Source organism: Fistularia commersonii, chromosome 32 (genome assembly GCF_037954325.1).
Source record: "Fistularia commersonii isolate RoL2024-O1a breed Wild chromosome 32, RoL_Fcom_v1.0, whole genome shotgun sequence".
Lineage (NCBI taxonomy): Eukaryota > Metazoa > Chordata > Actinopteri > Syngnathiformes > Fistulariidae > Fistularia > Fistularia commersonii.
This window is the reverse complement of record NC_141315.1, coordinates 6,657,873-6,674,945: the sequence shown is the minus strand read 5'-3', so window position 1 is coordinate 6,674,945 and position 17,073 is coordinate 6,657,873. Positions and strand designations below refer to the sequence as shown.

Genomic DNA, 17,073 nt, shown 5'->3' with positions numbered 1-17,073 from the left:
GGGGAATAACCCTAAAACTATAATTTTATACAATGACAAAATCAACATAGAACTAATCAAACTATTTTACTTGGACAATGACAAGCTGCTGAAAAATCAATATGCTCGTAGAGTTGTCATCGTAACGCAGAGATAGCGCAGAAGGGGGAAACCATCCCAGTTCTTGCGATCCTAAAGAGCATCGAATTGGAAATATGCAGGACGCAGGCGTTAGGAGGAGGCCTGGGATGCAGCTTTGGTTTACCGTCAGGGGAGCCACAGTTAGCATTATGTAAAACGAACATCAGTTGTATAATACGATGAAGTAGGATGGCCCTGCAGCAAGAAACAAGAGTGACTGCTCTTTCCTCCTCCTACCATCTTCACACTCTCTCTCCATCTGTCTCCTACTCCTCCTGCTTTCAAGTCTCCATCTGCCTCTCTTTTGTGCCCTCCTTTGTCCGAGGTTGGAACACAGAAGATACCGAAATATGTCAAAAAGAGACAAAAGGACAAATAGGGGGAACAGTCTTTTTTACATAAGTATATGACACATTAAAATGAGAACGGGAGAAAACGAGGGCCAATGAATACTTTGGGGGTGGGTGGTGGGGCATGGGAAAACTAGGACATGAGAAAAGAAAGTAATGAGTGCGATGGGAAGGTGTCACTGACTGATGGTCATTGGCCCTGCATCCCATAATGCCCTTTAACATTTGTGGATGTCGCGATGAGCGATGCATGTTGCATTTTACTTGTGACAATTTTGAGATATTTTGCACAAACTATATACTGTTTATCCAGAATGTAAATTCCTTGCAAGAGTATTCTTCAGTGTGACTAATATTTGCAAAATAATGGATTACACACATTGAAGATGTGTTTGCACAGATGGAGACATCCTCATTAGACTGGCTACACCAGTGGCAGCAACGTAACAATAGTGTATTGCTGCATTTTCTGTATACAACGCACGGCATAACAAATTTGCAAATAAGCGAATTATCTTTATTTACATTGTGCTTTTTACAGCACAGCCGTCTCAAAGGCACGCCGCGATCGCACACTAAAACAGGCGACGTTGTCAGAGTAACAAGCCTCTGTCATGAGAAAAATGTAGGCGATGCCACGGCCTCAGTCTATTTTTACTGTGGAAACACTTTGTATTTTTTGACATTGAGCAATTATGCAAACTACAGTCAAATGCCCTGCATCGCTTCTTTAAAGGAAAATATGGTGTAAATGGAATTCCTGCACAGACAAAATGAATCAAACATACTGAATCCACGGTTGAAATTTGGGGTCTTTCTTACTTCCAGATGAATGAATAAAAATGATTAATAAGCAATGATAATTCTTAATTAAAAATGTCATGATGGGTCAGGAACAATTGTGGTTTTAAATATTTTAAGCTGATTATAGACTTGTGTGGGCTGCAGTGGAATTCAAAATTAGTTGATTCGGAGAGCTTTGCAGCTTTTGCCTGGTCTTCTTGAGAAACATTGCTTGCCAAAGATAAGACACGGTATTTTGGAGGCAATTTAACTGTGATATAGACTAAAAGCTGCATTTTATACCTACATTGATGATTAAAATACAAACACTAAATCCATTTTGTTCATTTTATTAAACACTGTTCTTTGTAAATGTTATCAAAGCGACATTCTTCTGTATAATGAGATTTGTGTAGGAAATCATCTGGTGCTGTCCTTTCAACAGAGTCCATGTGAATGCTCCACAATTGCTTCTTAAGATACAAGAAAAAGATAAAATGAAAAAGTGCGCGGTAATGAAGATATACTAATACGGTGACTTTGGAAATGGTCCTTCTATTGTCCTGAGGCTCATTTTTCCTGATGACTGACACCTGAAAACTGATCCTTAATGCGAGAACCTGATTTAGAATCCATTACTTTGAGTTAAAAATGTATTCCATTGTGACTTTAGTTGGCTAGCATCAAATAACCAAGGCTTGGAAAAAAAGGTTCATCCTAGTTTCTATAACACCCTTGGAAGGTAATGAGTAAATAAAGGGATATTCCAGCCACAGTATGTTTTAACAAGTTTTCTTTATGCTTGAAAGCAATGACCAAAGTACAGAAACTCACCAATGTTGGGGTGCTTCAGCAGACGGCAAATCCGTGCCTCTCTTTCAAGCTTTTGATGGTCTGGGGAGAGAAAGGTTACATTTTAAGGAAGGTTCAATAGACGATTAATCTGTCATGCACAAACCTCCGCAAGTGCCATTGCGTCATCACTGATAGAGTGGACAGCCATATTAAAAATACAACGTTTTAAACGTATGGCTGAACTTGACGATGACGAAGGAGGCAAGGACGACATTGGATGGCGAAGGTTAGTGGGGCTATGACAGCAGAGGACATTGTTATGTGGGCCAAAACAAAGCCTCATAAACACCAAAGTGGGGTGTTTCAGGTCCAGCACCCATATTGGTAGAGTGCTGAACTGGAACTGGGTTGTGATAAAATGACAGCAGGAAAAAAAAAAAAAATGAAAGCTTTGCGTGGGTTTAGTTTCTGTGTCAGCATGTGGACAGAACTGACAATGATGGACGATTCCTTTCTCTTTTTATTATTCATTTGTGAATAATTTTGTGCAATATGGTTTAGAGCTCGCCACATGGGAAAGATGCTCACCTTGTTACTTTCTATGGATGAACCTTATTATAATGACAAAAATCCATTTTAATGACAAGATTAAGGTAACCCAGAGGAGATTTGACAACCTTTCTAGACAGTGTCCGTGAGAGCAAATATGAAATTGGCCACAAAGAGAAGACCATATCTATGTTTGAAAGTTCAGCAACAATGCAATAGGAGTGCCTGGAGCAGTCTTACAAGTAAGGTATGTAGCACAATGATGTCCTGTCAAGTGAGCAAATAAATATATTCAAACTGAACTCTGTAATTCGGGTTCCAATTTTGAAATGTTGTGCAAACTGCATGGGTTATGTGCGAATTTCTGATATGTCCAAAATAATATTTCTTCATCTGAATCACTGGCAAGTGCGTATTCAAATAATCCTGACAATACTATTTTTCTGTGTCCTTTTTCAATGTCAGTTCAAGGTATCGTATAAAGATGTTCAAAATAAACAGTTCAAACATTTGACAGACTAAAAAAAAAAAAAAAAAAACGTATATAAAAAAAAAATAGAAATGTGCATCCTTTGTCATCAATTACTTGGAAATAATGCAGCGGTGTTGGGTTGTCATGGACAATGATATTCTTATATCTATAACAACATTCTAGATCAAAGTAAATACAATAGCATAATAATGCACATGAACCCTTTTAAAGAACAATGGCATTTTAAGTCTTCAGAATATTCAGACAACAGATAGCAGCCAACAGAAAAGTTTATGCAAAGCTCTACATGCTACATCAGACCCCGGCATTTTACGTCCCGTTTTGCTTTTTTATCCGGCCCACCAAACTATTTTCTTTGAATATTTTTTTTATTTATAAATTTTGTTTGATTTTGTATGGATGATTACATACAAAATAATGTCAGTGCATTAATATGATTATTAATAATTTTCAATTTGAAATAAAATGCCAAAAAATTTCAATATTAAAAAGGAATTTTAATTTTGTTCAATTTAAATAAGATTAAGATTTGTTCAACTTAAATAAGAAACGTGGCCCGCCACCCAAAATATTTGCCCAACCCTATGCAACATGTATGCTTTTTTTTTGTTTTCGTTCATTTTGGGTGGCACGAAAAGGGTGTTTGTTGACACATGGGTTGTGTCAAAGCCAGGATCCTTGAATAGAAGTTCTGCTGAATCCTGTTGCAGTACATCTGTGTATTTAATGTGACACTAACGTGTGTAAACCGCACCCTCCTGTCGCAACAGGAGTCTATGCACAGCATGGCACAGCTATGCAGCTGAGGTCAGAGGTCATATTGTAACCGGATCCAGTTTAGCCTGATGAGTGTACGTGTGTGTGTACGTGTGTGTGTGTGTTTGTGTGTGTTCCCAGTGAGGTGTAGCCAACACAATCCCCGGAGCTCCATTGAGATTGCACCACACAGAGGTCTCGCTAACATTTGCATTCGTCTCCCCAGTGCAGCAACAGACTCCGATAAAAATTCGCATGCTGTTGCTGAGCAATCGACTATCACCTCGCTATCTGTTCAGCAAATACAATACAGCTTGTAGAGGCATATTGTGGGCTCAGCTCGCTGTAATGCTTAGTTCCCCCTTAGTTTTGTCTGGGGATGATAATTCCATACGATAAACAGATCACTTAGATTACAGTCAACATGGGGAGGTGCATTTCCTCAACAGATGGATTCAAACTTCATACCAGAACTATGGCTGAGGGCCGAGGTTGGGACACATTTTGCTTTTTGGTTGTGTTTATGACCTGACGCTTAAAACAAGCAACTGAAGTGAAGGAAATAGCCTGTTGGGAGACATTGTGGCCAGCACATCAAAATGGGCTCTCCGCAATCCACTGCAAATGTATGACGCAGACAACAGACTGAAAAAAGAAAAAAAAGAAAAGAGAAAAAAAGGAGGCACGTCATCTCGTCGTCATTGCTGTCCGGCACATCGTCTGTGAGGTCACTGGACTAGTTCTGGTTATAAATACAAAAAGCTCACGCTAATCACAAACCTCTAATGATCTTTGTAAATTCACCATCTTTTCCTTGTCTCATTTTTACCAACTTGTAATGGCCTGCGCTTTAGGCTGAAGTCAGCTATTTTGAAGCTTTATTCGCCGACACGTTGCACTCCTCTGTATATCTACCACCCACAAACCTCCCTGTTGTCTCCCTGCAGGTATAGATATCCCTCATCTGAGAAACAGCGAAAGAAAAGAAAGAGACCTGAACCACCTCCTAATTACACCAGTGGCGCAGGACAGAGAGTGACAGAACGAAGGAGGGAGGATTACATGGAAAGTCCATTTGCTAGGATCGCAGCTCCTCTGTGTGTGTGTGTGTGTGTGTGTGTAGCCCTCTATCCTGGTGCAGTGTCACTGCAGCACTCAGTAATTCATTCAATCCCCTTATTTGTTGGTGCGAGTGTATGTGGTGGAAGACAGGAAAGAGAGGGGTGGAGGGTAATTACACTGGCACTTCCTGCTGCTCTCTAATTGGCCATCTGCTTCGCCGTGGGGCGGGCCCACAGCCATCTTACAACACTGACATTGTGACTTAGGGCTTGATGATCCAGTTCAATCTGTTTTGGGCAAGTTTGTGAGAGTTGGGATCCATGGTATCTATTAGGGAGCTCCGCCAACAATGTGAAAAATACTGCCATGAATACGAACGTTTGAAAAATACTGCCATGAGAACGGTCGTTCGGACGTGACCGAAATTTTGCGAGACAATCCGTCGTGGTCCAGCTTTTATAGTCATGGAGCTGGAGTAGACATCTACCAATATATGGTCAATTTCTTCACTTAAAAGCATGTTCAGGGCCTGCATCTGTCACTCACTTCAACCATAGGAACATACACTGATCACCTGGTTGGCATTCATGCCCACATTTAAGGTATTGAGAATATACCATGCTTGTGTTGGATCTTGACGACATGGTTACCAGCTCCACCAAACCCTTGGATGGGGGGGAAGGATGGCGTCTATTCCATCCAGTAAGCTGCCACTGATAGTTCTAAGAAACTTTTTGAAAGTCATCAGACTGTGGCTCATTTGGTAGAGCAGGCGTCCCTCCAATTGGAAGGTTGGCGGCTCAATCCCCTCGGTCTTCATACCGAAGTGTTCTTGGTGAAGACACTGAACCCCCATCCTCGGCTCCCCAGTTTCTCCTGACGGCCTGGTTAGCACCTTGCACGGCAGCTCTGGTGCCAACAGAGTGTGTGTGTGTGAGTGAACGCAATCTAGTGCAAAGTGCTCTGAAACTGCAAGGTGGTGAAAGTGCTATGTAAGTGGAGACCATTTACCATTTAGATAAAATCATACAACAGCATCTGAGGATGTGCAGTATATGTATGTGACATTATAACCCTCCTCATCAGCAAGACGATTACCTATGCAGTTTCTGACCTTTCCTATCAGATATACATATATATATGGTGTTCACCTTGAGAACATTAAAAACAGATGGAGCAGGGACAGTGCATAGTCCAACTCCACTGTCAGGTGATCAGAGAATCTTACAGATACGTTGTGTGCTGTTTTTGTTTTTTATGTTTTTTTTTTATAGAAAATGTGTGCGTAAGAAAACCGCATCTGATGAGGGCTGTTACCTAGTAGTAAAATGTAAATTAGCTTCCCCCACACATTCAATATCCATGTTTGTTAGGTAGCTCATTAAACCCCTGGTGCAATGTTTGGCTCCACAATATGCCTTCAAGTCACTATCAAGATTATCTGCCATTCATCTCAATTAGGATTTTACTAGAGACATTGTTGCTGCCAGGAGAACACCACCAAACACAAGTAACTATTTAGGGTTAACCTGCTTAATGGAAGCCCATTTAATTTACTCAGTGCTCTTAAATTTGCCAGTTTGACCTTGAGTGGCGATGGTTAGAACATTATGAAGTATTTTTTGAGGGGGCGGTTCATTACATGCACGGGCAAAATCATTGAACAACAGATTGTGCGTCTCAACTGCCTTGTACCCTCAAAAAATATAAAATAAGAATAACTGTCTTAACTTAAACGTGTTTGAAATGTTACCATCAGACAAAGCAGATACAATCTGACACAATGACAATAACCTTTGAAGTGTTAATTTTATGACCTGCCAAAATTTAACCATGAGTCATGAATTTTATGCTACTTTTTTAGTATTGCTAAAGGCGGAGAATTTACATCAGGAACAAATGAGATTTTTTTATTGAACGAAAGTTAAAAAGGGATAACAGTATGAATCTCATTGCTTGACAGATAATGATGGTAAACTTATTTAAACAAGTACTGGAGTACAGTGTAACATTACTTGTACTATACTACAGAAATTTAATTTTCTGCTCCACTGCATATGCATTGTTACATGTAGACAATTTAATAGCATTGGGTGAGGAAATTGCCTTGTCTTGAAAACGTTAAAATTCTGCTCTCTATGATGACCTGGATGGTTTTTTTTTTCTTCTTTTCCTTAATATCATAATCGTCCCCAAAGTGCCAGCAATGGTTGGGCTCCACCAGAAATGGCTTATTTCCTTGCTATTCACAGCTAAGTGCCTAGAGGTACCATTTCAACACATTTTTCCTCTTTACTTTCTCGTAAAGGAAAAAAAAAAAAACATTCAAATGCACTTTTCTTAAAAATGAAAATCTAGCACATATTTCCGGTGCTTTTCTTCTACCAGCCAGGACCTGCCTTACCTCACTATGACAGTGAAGGATGGCTAGTTATTTTCAATAAAAATTAGAAAGTATTTTCATTGTTAAATACTTCTTATACCCAGAAGTATCAATACTTAGAAGTATATACTCAATGCTAATTCAGTATATTGGAAAAAAATACTCTGTTTCAAAACGTAGCCCTTAAACACATAATACTATTGTATCAAACTCATACAAATGAGTCAGCAAGCAACAGACACAAGCGCTCTCACACTGACAGGTTGTTGGAGCAGAGAGAGTAACAAACCAAACTCCATCTCCAGTGTTCTTGTAAACTTCTGGAACTGAAATGAGGGGAATTATTGTGAAGATCTTCTTCTCATGCTTTTGCCAGACGACTGAAAGGAAAGAGTAAGTCTACTCAGCATGTTTGTTTGTTTGAATATTTTTCCTTTTTCTCTTTTGCCAAGTGATGTGTTTTGACCGTTTTTGCATGACTTCCTAGATGTTTGTTAGGCGTCTGTTTTCAGTATAGATTGCATCATACTGTCTGCTGAGGCCTGTCATAAAGTCCTATGTCACATCATCTAGTCCTGCAAGGAAATGAAAAAAAGACAAGTTTGATCCAATCAACTGCAGCATCTAAACCTTTTATATTTCGTAAATAGTAAGATAGCGGATGAAGGCAGCCTCAGGGCGGCACTGGCCCGAGCCTCTCCAAGCCTGCCTTGGGGGGGCACGGAGCAGTGTCTTCCTGTGCTGGTCCCAAGCCCGGATAAATGCAGAGGGTTGCGTCAGGAAGGGCATCCGGCGTAAAACTTTTGCCAAAACCAAATATGCGAGTCAACCAAAACTATACCATACCGGATCGGTCGCGGACCGGGTTAACAACGACCGCCATTGGTACTGATGACCTACAGGGTACTAATGGAAATTGGGCTACTGTGGGTCGAAGAACAAGAACAAGAAGAAGAGGAGTGCGTGTTCGGAAGCAGAGAGAGAGGAGGAAAGGAAAGAGTCTGGGACTGAGAGTTGGGACTTTGAATATTGGGACTATGACAGGAAAAGGTAGAGAGTTGGTGGACATGATGCAGAGAAGGAAGGTTGATATACTGTGTGTCCAGGAGACCAGGTGGAAAGGTAGTAAGGCTAGAAGCTTAGGAGCAGGCTTTAAGTTGTACTATTATGGTACTGACAAGAAGAGAAATGGAGTAGGAGTTATCTTGAAGGAGGAGTTTGTTAGGAGCGTCCTAGAGGTGAAAAGAATGTCAGATAGACTTATGAGTCTGAAACTGGAAATTGAAGGTGTGATGCTCAATGTTGTTGGCGGCTATGCCCCGCAGGTGGGATGTGAATCTGAAGAGAAGGAGAAGTTCTGGAATGAGTTAGATGAAGTGATGCAGAATATTCCCAGAAATGAGAGTGGTCATTGGTGCAGACTTCAATGGACATGTTGGTGAAGGCAATAGAGGGGATGAAGAAGTGATGGGCAGATTTGGTATCCAGGATAGGAATGCAGAGGGACAGATGGTGGTAGATTTTGCAAAAAGGATGGAAATGGCTGTAGTGAATACCTTTTTCCAGAAAAAACAGGAACATAGGGTAACTTATAAGAGCGGAGGTAGGAGCACGCAGGTAGACTACATCTTGTATAGACGGGGTAACCTGAAAGAGATCAGTGACTGCAAAGTAGTTGTAGGTGAGAATGTAGCCAGACAGCATAGGATGGTGGTTTGTAGGATGACACTGGTGACAAGGAAGATGAGGAGGACAAAGGCAGAACAAAGGACAAAATGGTGGAAGCTGAAAAGGGAGGAGTGTTGCATGGTTTTTAGGGAGGAGTTGAAAAAAGGGTCTGGGTGGCCAGGGTGAGCTTCCAGATGATTGGACAACAACAGCTAGTGTTATCAGGGAGACAGGTAGAAGAGTACTTGGTGTGTCATCTGGAAGGAAAGTAGATAAGGAGACTTGGTGGTGGAATGAGGAAGTGCAGGAGTGTATACAGAGAAAGCGGTTAGCGAAGAAGAAGTGGGATACTGAGAGGACTGAAGAGAACAGACAGGAGTTCAGGGAGGTGCGGCGAAAGGTAAAGATAGAGGTAGCAAAGGCAAAACAAAGGACTTATGATGACTTGTATGCTCGGTTGGATAGTAAGGAGGGTGAGAATGATCTATACAGGTTGGCGAAACAGAGAGATAAAGATGGAAAGGATGTACAACAGGTCCGGGTGATTAAGGACAGAGAGGGGAATGTATTGACAGATGCTAGAAGAGTGATGGGAAGATGGAAAGAGTACTTTGAAGAGCTGATGAATGTGGAAAATGAAAGAGAGGCAAGGGTAGAAGAGGTGACTATTGTAGACCACAAAGTAGCAAAAATTAGTAAAAGTGAAGTGAGGAAGGCATTGAAGAGGATGAAGAGTGGAAAAGCAGTTGGTCCTGATGATATACCTGTGGAGGTGTGGAAGTGCCTAGGAGAGGCAGCGGTAGATTTCCTGACTAGATTATTCAACAGGATCTTAGAGAGTGAGAAGATGCCTGAAGAATGGAGACAAAGTGTGATGGTGCCTATTTTTAAGAATAAAGGGGATGTGCAGAATTGTGGAAACTATAGAGGGATTAAGTTGATGAGCCATACAATGAAGTTATGGGAAAGAGTAGTGGAAACTAGACTGAGAGCAGAAGTCAGCATTTGTGAACAGCAGTATGGCTTCATGCCTAGGAAGAGTACTACAGATGCAGTATTTGCGTTGAGAATGCTAATAGAAAAGTACAGAGAAGGCCAGAGGGAGTTGCATTGCGTTTTTGTAGACCTAGAAAAAGCATATGACAGGGTGCCAAGAGAGGAGCTCTGGTATTGTACGAGGAAGTCTGGAGTGGCAGAACAGTATGTTAGACTGGTGCAGGACATGTATGCTAGCTGTGAGACACTGGTACGGTGTGCTGTAGGGCTAACCGAGAAGTTCAAGGTGGAGATGGGACTCCATCAGGGATCAGCTCTGAGCCCCTTCTTGTTCGCAATGGTGATGGATAGGCTGACAGATGAGGTTAGACAGGAATCTCCATGGACCATGATGTTTGCGGATGACATTGTGATCTGTAGTGAGAGCAGAAAACAGGTAGAGGAAAATCTAGAGAGGTGGAGGTATGCTCTGGAAAGGAGAGGAATGAAAGTTAGTCGCAGCAAGACAGAATATATGTGTGTGAATGAGAGGAACTCGGGAGGCTACAGGGAGTGGAGATCAAGAAGCTGGAGGATTTCAGGTACTTCGGGTCAACAGTCCAGAGCAACGGAGAGTGCGGAAAAGAGGTGAAGAGACGGGTCCAAGCAGGTTGGAATGGGTGGAGAAAAGTGTCAGGGGTACTATGTGATAGAAGACTTTCAGCCAGAATAAAAGGAAAGGTGTACAAGACAGTGGTGAGACCAGCGATGATGTATGGACTAGAAACTGTTACAATGACCAAAAGACAGCAGGCAGAACTAGAGGTTGCAGAGATGAAGATGTTGAGGTTCTCTTTGGGAGTGACCAAGATGGATAGGATCAGGAATGAGTCTATCAGAGGGACGGCACATGTTCGATGTTTTGGAGAGAAGGTCAGAGAAGCCAGACTGAGATGGTTTGGTCATGTACAGAGAGGAGATAGTGAATATATTGGTAGACGGATGCTGGAACTGGAGATGCCAGGCAAGAGGTCTCGAGGAAGACCAAAGAGAAGATTTATGGACGTAGTGAGAGAGGATATGAAGGTAGTTGGTGTGAGAGAGGAAGATACAGAGAATAGGGTTAGATGGAGAAAGTTGACTCGCTGTGGCGACCCCTGACGGGAAAAGCCGAAAGAAGAAGAAGTAGTAAGATATCTGATGCATTGCTGGCGTTTTACCACTTTTCAATAACTGATTTTGATGATAAATAACTTCAGACAATCACATGCTGATAAAAGACAGTCCATTTCCACAACAGCAGACTTTTGTACCCTGTCCCTAAAAACTGCATGGATGAATTCTGAAGTGGAAAATACAAACTACGGGGATAATAACTTGCACTGTTGACACATGTCAGGCGTGCATTTCTGGCACACCACTGGCATCGAATACCCTATGGAACGCCACCCCCACAAAAACAAACCATCCCAATGCGGCTAACTACATCCAACTCTCACCTCCCATCCTCCTTTACTTCCTTGCTTTCTTATTTCCTTCTTCCTTCCTTCCTTCCTCCCTTCCTTTCCCTGCCCCCCACCCCTCTCTTCAGATTACTGCAGTGTTTACCAGAGCTTTGAGAGACTTACCCACCAGGCCACGCGTGAGGTCACACTCGCTCCGTCAGGCTAAAAAAAACCCCACTCAAATCCTACCAGGCAGGCTGCCTGCTCATGCACTGGCTGCCAGTGTGTATAGATGCTGTGTTTTTTGTGTGTCTAGGTGCATGTCACATCAGCCGGGCGGCCTACGGCAATTCTGCCCTCTGCACAGAACCCCCTTGTTCTCCTCCTCGCTCTCTCTATCGGGTCTTGTTCCCTGTGTCACTTCACCTATCTTTCCTGTGGTGTGGGATGTCAATGATCTCCCTTGCAAGACTATACTGTGGGGGGGGGGCAGGTTTTCTTCTCCAATCTAAAACACACAGGCCTATGTTGTACCCCTGCCTCTGCGTGTATAGTTTTTTTTTTTTTTTTTTGCTGGGGCCTGGCTTTCCTTGGGGCGGGACATGAATAGCAGGAGTTGACCTATGCGGAGACTTGATGGCAGGGATAGAACAATAACAGTATTACGACACACTTGCAGATGCCTCACAATACAGACATGCTCTATTAAGGTTACCTCTTGCTCTCCCTCTGTCTCACACGCAAATGCATTCTGACACAGACAACAGGGCAAACAGGGAGGCGCCTATGGAATCCGTGGGGTCTTAGTGGTTGATGATACATTTAGCGTAAGTGGATTAACCTCAATACAAACCAATCCCCCTTTGCAAAAAGACAAGGGAGGCATGGGGAAAAGGAGCTAAGAATGAAAAGACAGACAGAAGTAATTGAGAGCACGCAGGAAATGCGAACAAAGGAAGCCAGGTGTGTGTGTGAGTGTGTTCGTGTGTGCGTGCGTGTGTCGAGAAAGAGTGCAGGTCTAATTTTGTCAGATACAAAAAAAAAAGAAGGAGAAAGCAATTAAGTATCTCAGTCTGAGGCCAGGGGAGTTTGACACACTGACATGAGCTTGCGTCATCATTACAACATGGCTCATCACGCGGGTATGTGCACGTGGGTGTGGAGCTATGCAGAAACGCAACAAATAACATTCAGGGGTGAACTGTAGAGCAACACGACTAGCCCAAAGTGAATACTGTCCAAGAATTTCTGCTGTTTCCTCTGTATTTTTATTTTTTTGTTCATTGCATTTTATGTGGCTCCGTAAACCTTGTACCAAGACATTACATGCTGATACCTTTTTCAGAAAATGAGCCTTTGAGTTATTTCACTCAAATGTTAATAAAAAAAGAAAAAAAGTACCAATAAACTGTCAAAACGTTGCTGATGAAGAGTTTCTCGCAGATATAAAACCAATAGAAAAGATTCCCTTGCAGCCGGAATTATGTGCATACTTTCCAGTTCACATAGGCGACATGACACAGACGCGTCACGACAAAACCATTCTCTGCGAGACAGCGAGTTATCTCATCACTATATCTGGTAGGCTATAATGGGCATAGTTGTAAATCAACAACAGCAGCATTAAATTAACTGGATTACATGCAGAGGATGAAGCACTTTGATTTGTGTCTAACAGAGATGTATGACTGCTGGCAGAGACTCAATCTGAGCATTCCTAGGACATCTCTACTATCAGAGCAGGTATTCTCCTCTGCAGGTGGCACATTTCCCATACTAACCCTTGGCATGTTAGCATGTTGCCTTTCTACTAACAGGCAGGCAAAGTAGGGGCTTGATGTTGAGCAAGGTAGGCCACACAGGTTTGTCTTAATGTTTGTTCATATAACTACACGCTTCCATTTATTCAATTACTTGCCCATTTACTGTTTTGATCGTTAGTTCATTCATCATTAGACAATGGACTACATTTTTAGGCGGGGTTCCTCATCAAGGCTGCAGCACAAGAGGATAAATGCCTTCGTTTTGCCTGAGGTAATAAGACTAATGCAGGAGTGAGATGACAGTGTGGATCATCAGCACTAATTTACTACTGCAAAATTACGGAAATGTGAAATTTATTCTGATGCAAAACACGCTTTTTTAAAGGTCACAGACAGTCCATGCTAAATAATGCATTTACGTCTTGGCAGTAACAGTTGGTTAAGGATCCCTGGTCATCACTCACAAACCAGTTCCAAAAACTGAAGAAACTTGTCGGTCACTTGCGGCATTAAGTCCCATTGATACTAGATTTATGTTTTGTATTGAGACAGGTTGGATGTTAGCGTTTCATGCATTAAACTGCCGAAACACTTAAGGTCATGTTATGTGGATGTTCAAATTTGTACAGAAGGTATCACTACAACATCTTCATCACTATTCCAATCAAACTGTTGCCATGAGACACCCCGACACTGATGTCATCGACCGGGTGCCTGATTAAGTAAAAACGACAAACTGATTACATTTTTGCAGAAAAAAAAATATTGACCGTATCTGGAGAGCATACGGTGATACGGACATTTCTGTGAACGTTCAATAATGCAGTCACATGACAATTCAATTCCATACATTAATCACAGACCAAACAAACAAGCACAGATCTGTGCCAATGTGCACGATTCACCTCACCTCTTGCAGACAGCTTCTTAGTGTTGATGATTTTTGCAGCGTACTCCTGTCCTGATGACTTCTTTACACATCTACGCACCACAGAAAAAGCTCCCCTGGAGGGAAAGAAAATAAACAACAACAAAAAAAAGAATCAGTTCCATTTACAACACACTCGATATCACTCGGACAAAATGTCACGTCCTAAAATGGCATGGGTGCATGAGGCAGTGTTTTGTTTTTCAGCTAGTTCTTACCCTGACCTGTATTCAATCTGTAAGGCGAGCAAACCAAAGTAGCGAGTGGGAGCGCTGACATTAGCCGGGGTGACAGACAATAAATGAATAAATGAATGAACAGTATTTTCTGACAGGCATGGCATACAGTGCAACTACCAGACCCAAATTGGATTCAATTTCCAGGATAAAGACAAAAGAACAGGCAACATCCCACACAGCACAGTGGCGGCCAACACGGAATACATTCACAAGTTAATGACGTTAGGTTATAAATCTGCTCAAGCAGAAAAGGAGGTGCAGTGTGCTCCATATAAAACAAATCCCACTCCAAGGAGTTCCACATTGATCTGATAAATGCACCGTGTTCATTCTTTTTCCGCCCATCATCAAGCTATTATGTTGATATTTCAATTCTGGTTGCACAGGATGAGCAATTACGTGTGCTTTTCACAACAATGTCTACATAGGAAGCACTGGGCAGCAGAACCTTCAGTATCCGTCAACATTGACAGTGTTTGAGACGATGCCACTGAGCAAGCGTGCTGCACTCCTAGCAGCTCCTGGTTTCAATTATTTACCGGTCAATGAGAAGTGACAGGTGACAGAAGTGCAAGTAGGTGCGGTGACGTTAATGGCCTATGACATGGCGAAAGGCATTAGGACATGGCAGCAGGAAACATAAGCAGGGGCGAGGGGTCGGTCTTGGGCATAGTCGGGAGAAGGCAAGCCCGGATTCACCAGGAAGGATGTGTGTGAAGGGCGTGTGTATGAGTGTGTGTGTGTGTGTGTGTGTGTGTGTGTGTGTGTGTGTTTTCGCGCGCAGCGCAATCAGCGTCATCGATTACTGTCAATTATTAGGAGGAGAGTGGAAATGGCAACTGGAAATTAAAACCAGCGAGTCTTTATAAAGGCAAAAGAAGCCCTGCAGCTGCTGGTTTGAGGGAGCATCAGAAAGAGGAAAAAAAAAACCTTCGGCGGCCAAGAACAACAGATGCTGCTGCTGCTGCTGATGATGATGATAATGAAACAGATGAGGCAGTGGCCCGGTTTTCTTGTCGTCATCAAAATACCGAGAAAAAAACGTCATTGCCTGTAACATGGTGAAAAAAAAACCTGCGAATTCCGAGCTTGGGCTGATAGTGTCGGATTAATGGTACCTACGTTTGAGAGCCACAGAGCGGTTATAGATGCCGACGACGATCGGGGCCGGTAGTGCGCGGGCGTTTCGACGCTACGGTGCAAACACTATAAAAAAAATAATGATAATAATAAGAATAATTAACACGAACGCTTCCCCCGCGACGTGATCCGGGGATACGTAACGTTACTCAACACGGTTACACAAATAATCTGCAGCTGCTCGGAAAATAGTGGTCGGCCTAGTTTGCTAACGACCGCAGCCAATGGACTACCGACTCCGCATGGAGCTGTCAGAGCCGCGGGGCAGTGAAATGTCACCGCGTTACGTCGGCGGCGTCTCCCGGGGCCCCGCTGACGGCTCCGGCAGACCGTGAAAAAACCGACCGGGAAACACTGAAGGCACAAGAGCTCTCAATGCGCCGACACCCGAACACTCTATTCATCACAATTAGCGACTGAAGACTCAACGCTAACGGGCTAACTTGGCTAGTTTATCAATATCGGCGTGGTAGCTTGTTCTGCGGGAGCGGCTAGCCCGCTAGCAGCCGTAAGGTAGCCCGACTGCACCACGACACCCGCGGACAGTTTATCGCAGCCCCGAACGCGGACTTGTGCTTAAGCTATTTAAGCTAGTTGACTGCTAGCTGGCTAACCAGAGATAAATATGAGGCGAGGTTGCGGGGGTGGGAGGAGGTGGTGGTGGTGGTGGTGGTGGTGGAGGAGGAGGCGGAGGAAGAGGGGGCGAAACGACAAGACAAACACGATGCACATTGTTTTGTTTTTTTTTTCAAATAAAACGTCGCTTACTTCCCGAGCTCCTCGTACAGCTGGTACTCGTCGGTGAACCGAGTAGACGTCGCGGTGGTTGCCATGGTTCGGAGCCGTGAGAGTACTTGTAGGTGGGAGGAGGAGGGGAGGGGGAAGAGCCCTGAGCCTCGGGTTACGACGGCGGCTGGCGGCTCTCGTACGGGGTCCGAGAGGGAGGATAGCCTAGCCTCCGACGCAGGAGCACCTCACTGACAGCCGAGCGAGTCTGAAGAGGAGAGAGGAGCGCAGACGGAAAGGGAGGGGCTGGTGAGAGGAGGAGGAGTGATGGCGTGTGTGTGTGTGTGTGTGTGTGTGTGTGTGTGTGTGTGTGTGTGTGTGTGTGTGTGTGTGTGTGTGTGTGTGCGGTAAAGTGGTAAAGGGCAGGAATCCTCGCGAGAATAGGCTTCGTGCGGCATGAGACCAACGCATGTACCGGTTACTGATACAAGTCGCACAAAATGCGTGGGACGAGGCTCATTTCTTTTATTTTTTTTTCTGTTACCCCCTAAAACTCATCGCCCTGTCGGCTTAAATCAAGCCCTAATTAATTCACACGCATGTCGTATGTTGATAAAAAAAATAGAAGAGCGTTGACCTTTTTTTTTTTTAATTTTTCATTGCTCTCATGCTGTCAAAATAATACAAGGACCGTGAAAGCACCATTTCTCTGCACTGGTTGGGATACACCCAACCCTGGGTCACACCTCACTGCAGCAGCAGCAGCAACAGCAGCAGTAAGGCAAACTCTCTCCCCTCTCTCTCTCTCTCTCTCTCTCTCTCTCTCTCTCTCTCTCTCTCTTGCTCGCTTTCTCTCTCTCTCTCCCTCACACACTCACACACATTGCATAAGTAAATG

The 17,073-nt window shown here is 43.3% G+C and overlaps 1 protein-coding gene across 21 annotated transcripts in view; it reads right to left on the bottom strand.

Annotated features, from left to right (window-relative positions):
• Positions 1–16,423, bottom strand: part of LOC147215277 (calcium/calmodulin-dependent protein kinase type II subunit gamma-like) — a 41,211-nt gene extending 24,788 nt beyond the window's left edge. For all 21 annotated transcript variants that reach the window (XM_086139580.1, XM_086139590.1, XM_086139581.1 and 18 more), the window contains exons 1-3: positions 16,218–16,423; positions 14,053–14,147; positions 2,088–2,147 (exon numbers count right to left, since the gene is read on the bottom strand). In XM_086139580.1, coding sequence (XP_085995706.1) covers positions 2,088–2,147; positions 14,053–14,147; positions 16,218–16,282 — 220 coding nt within the window. In that variant the 5' untranslated portion in view covers positions 16,283–16,423. The remainder of the gene's footprint in view (positions 1–2,087; positions 2,148–14,052; positions 14,148–16,217) is intronic.
• Positions 16,424–17,073: the final 650 nt, after the last annotated feature.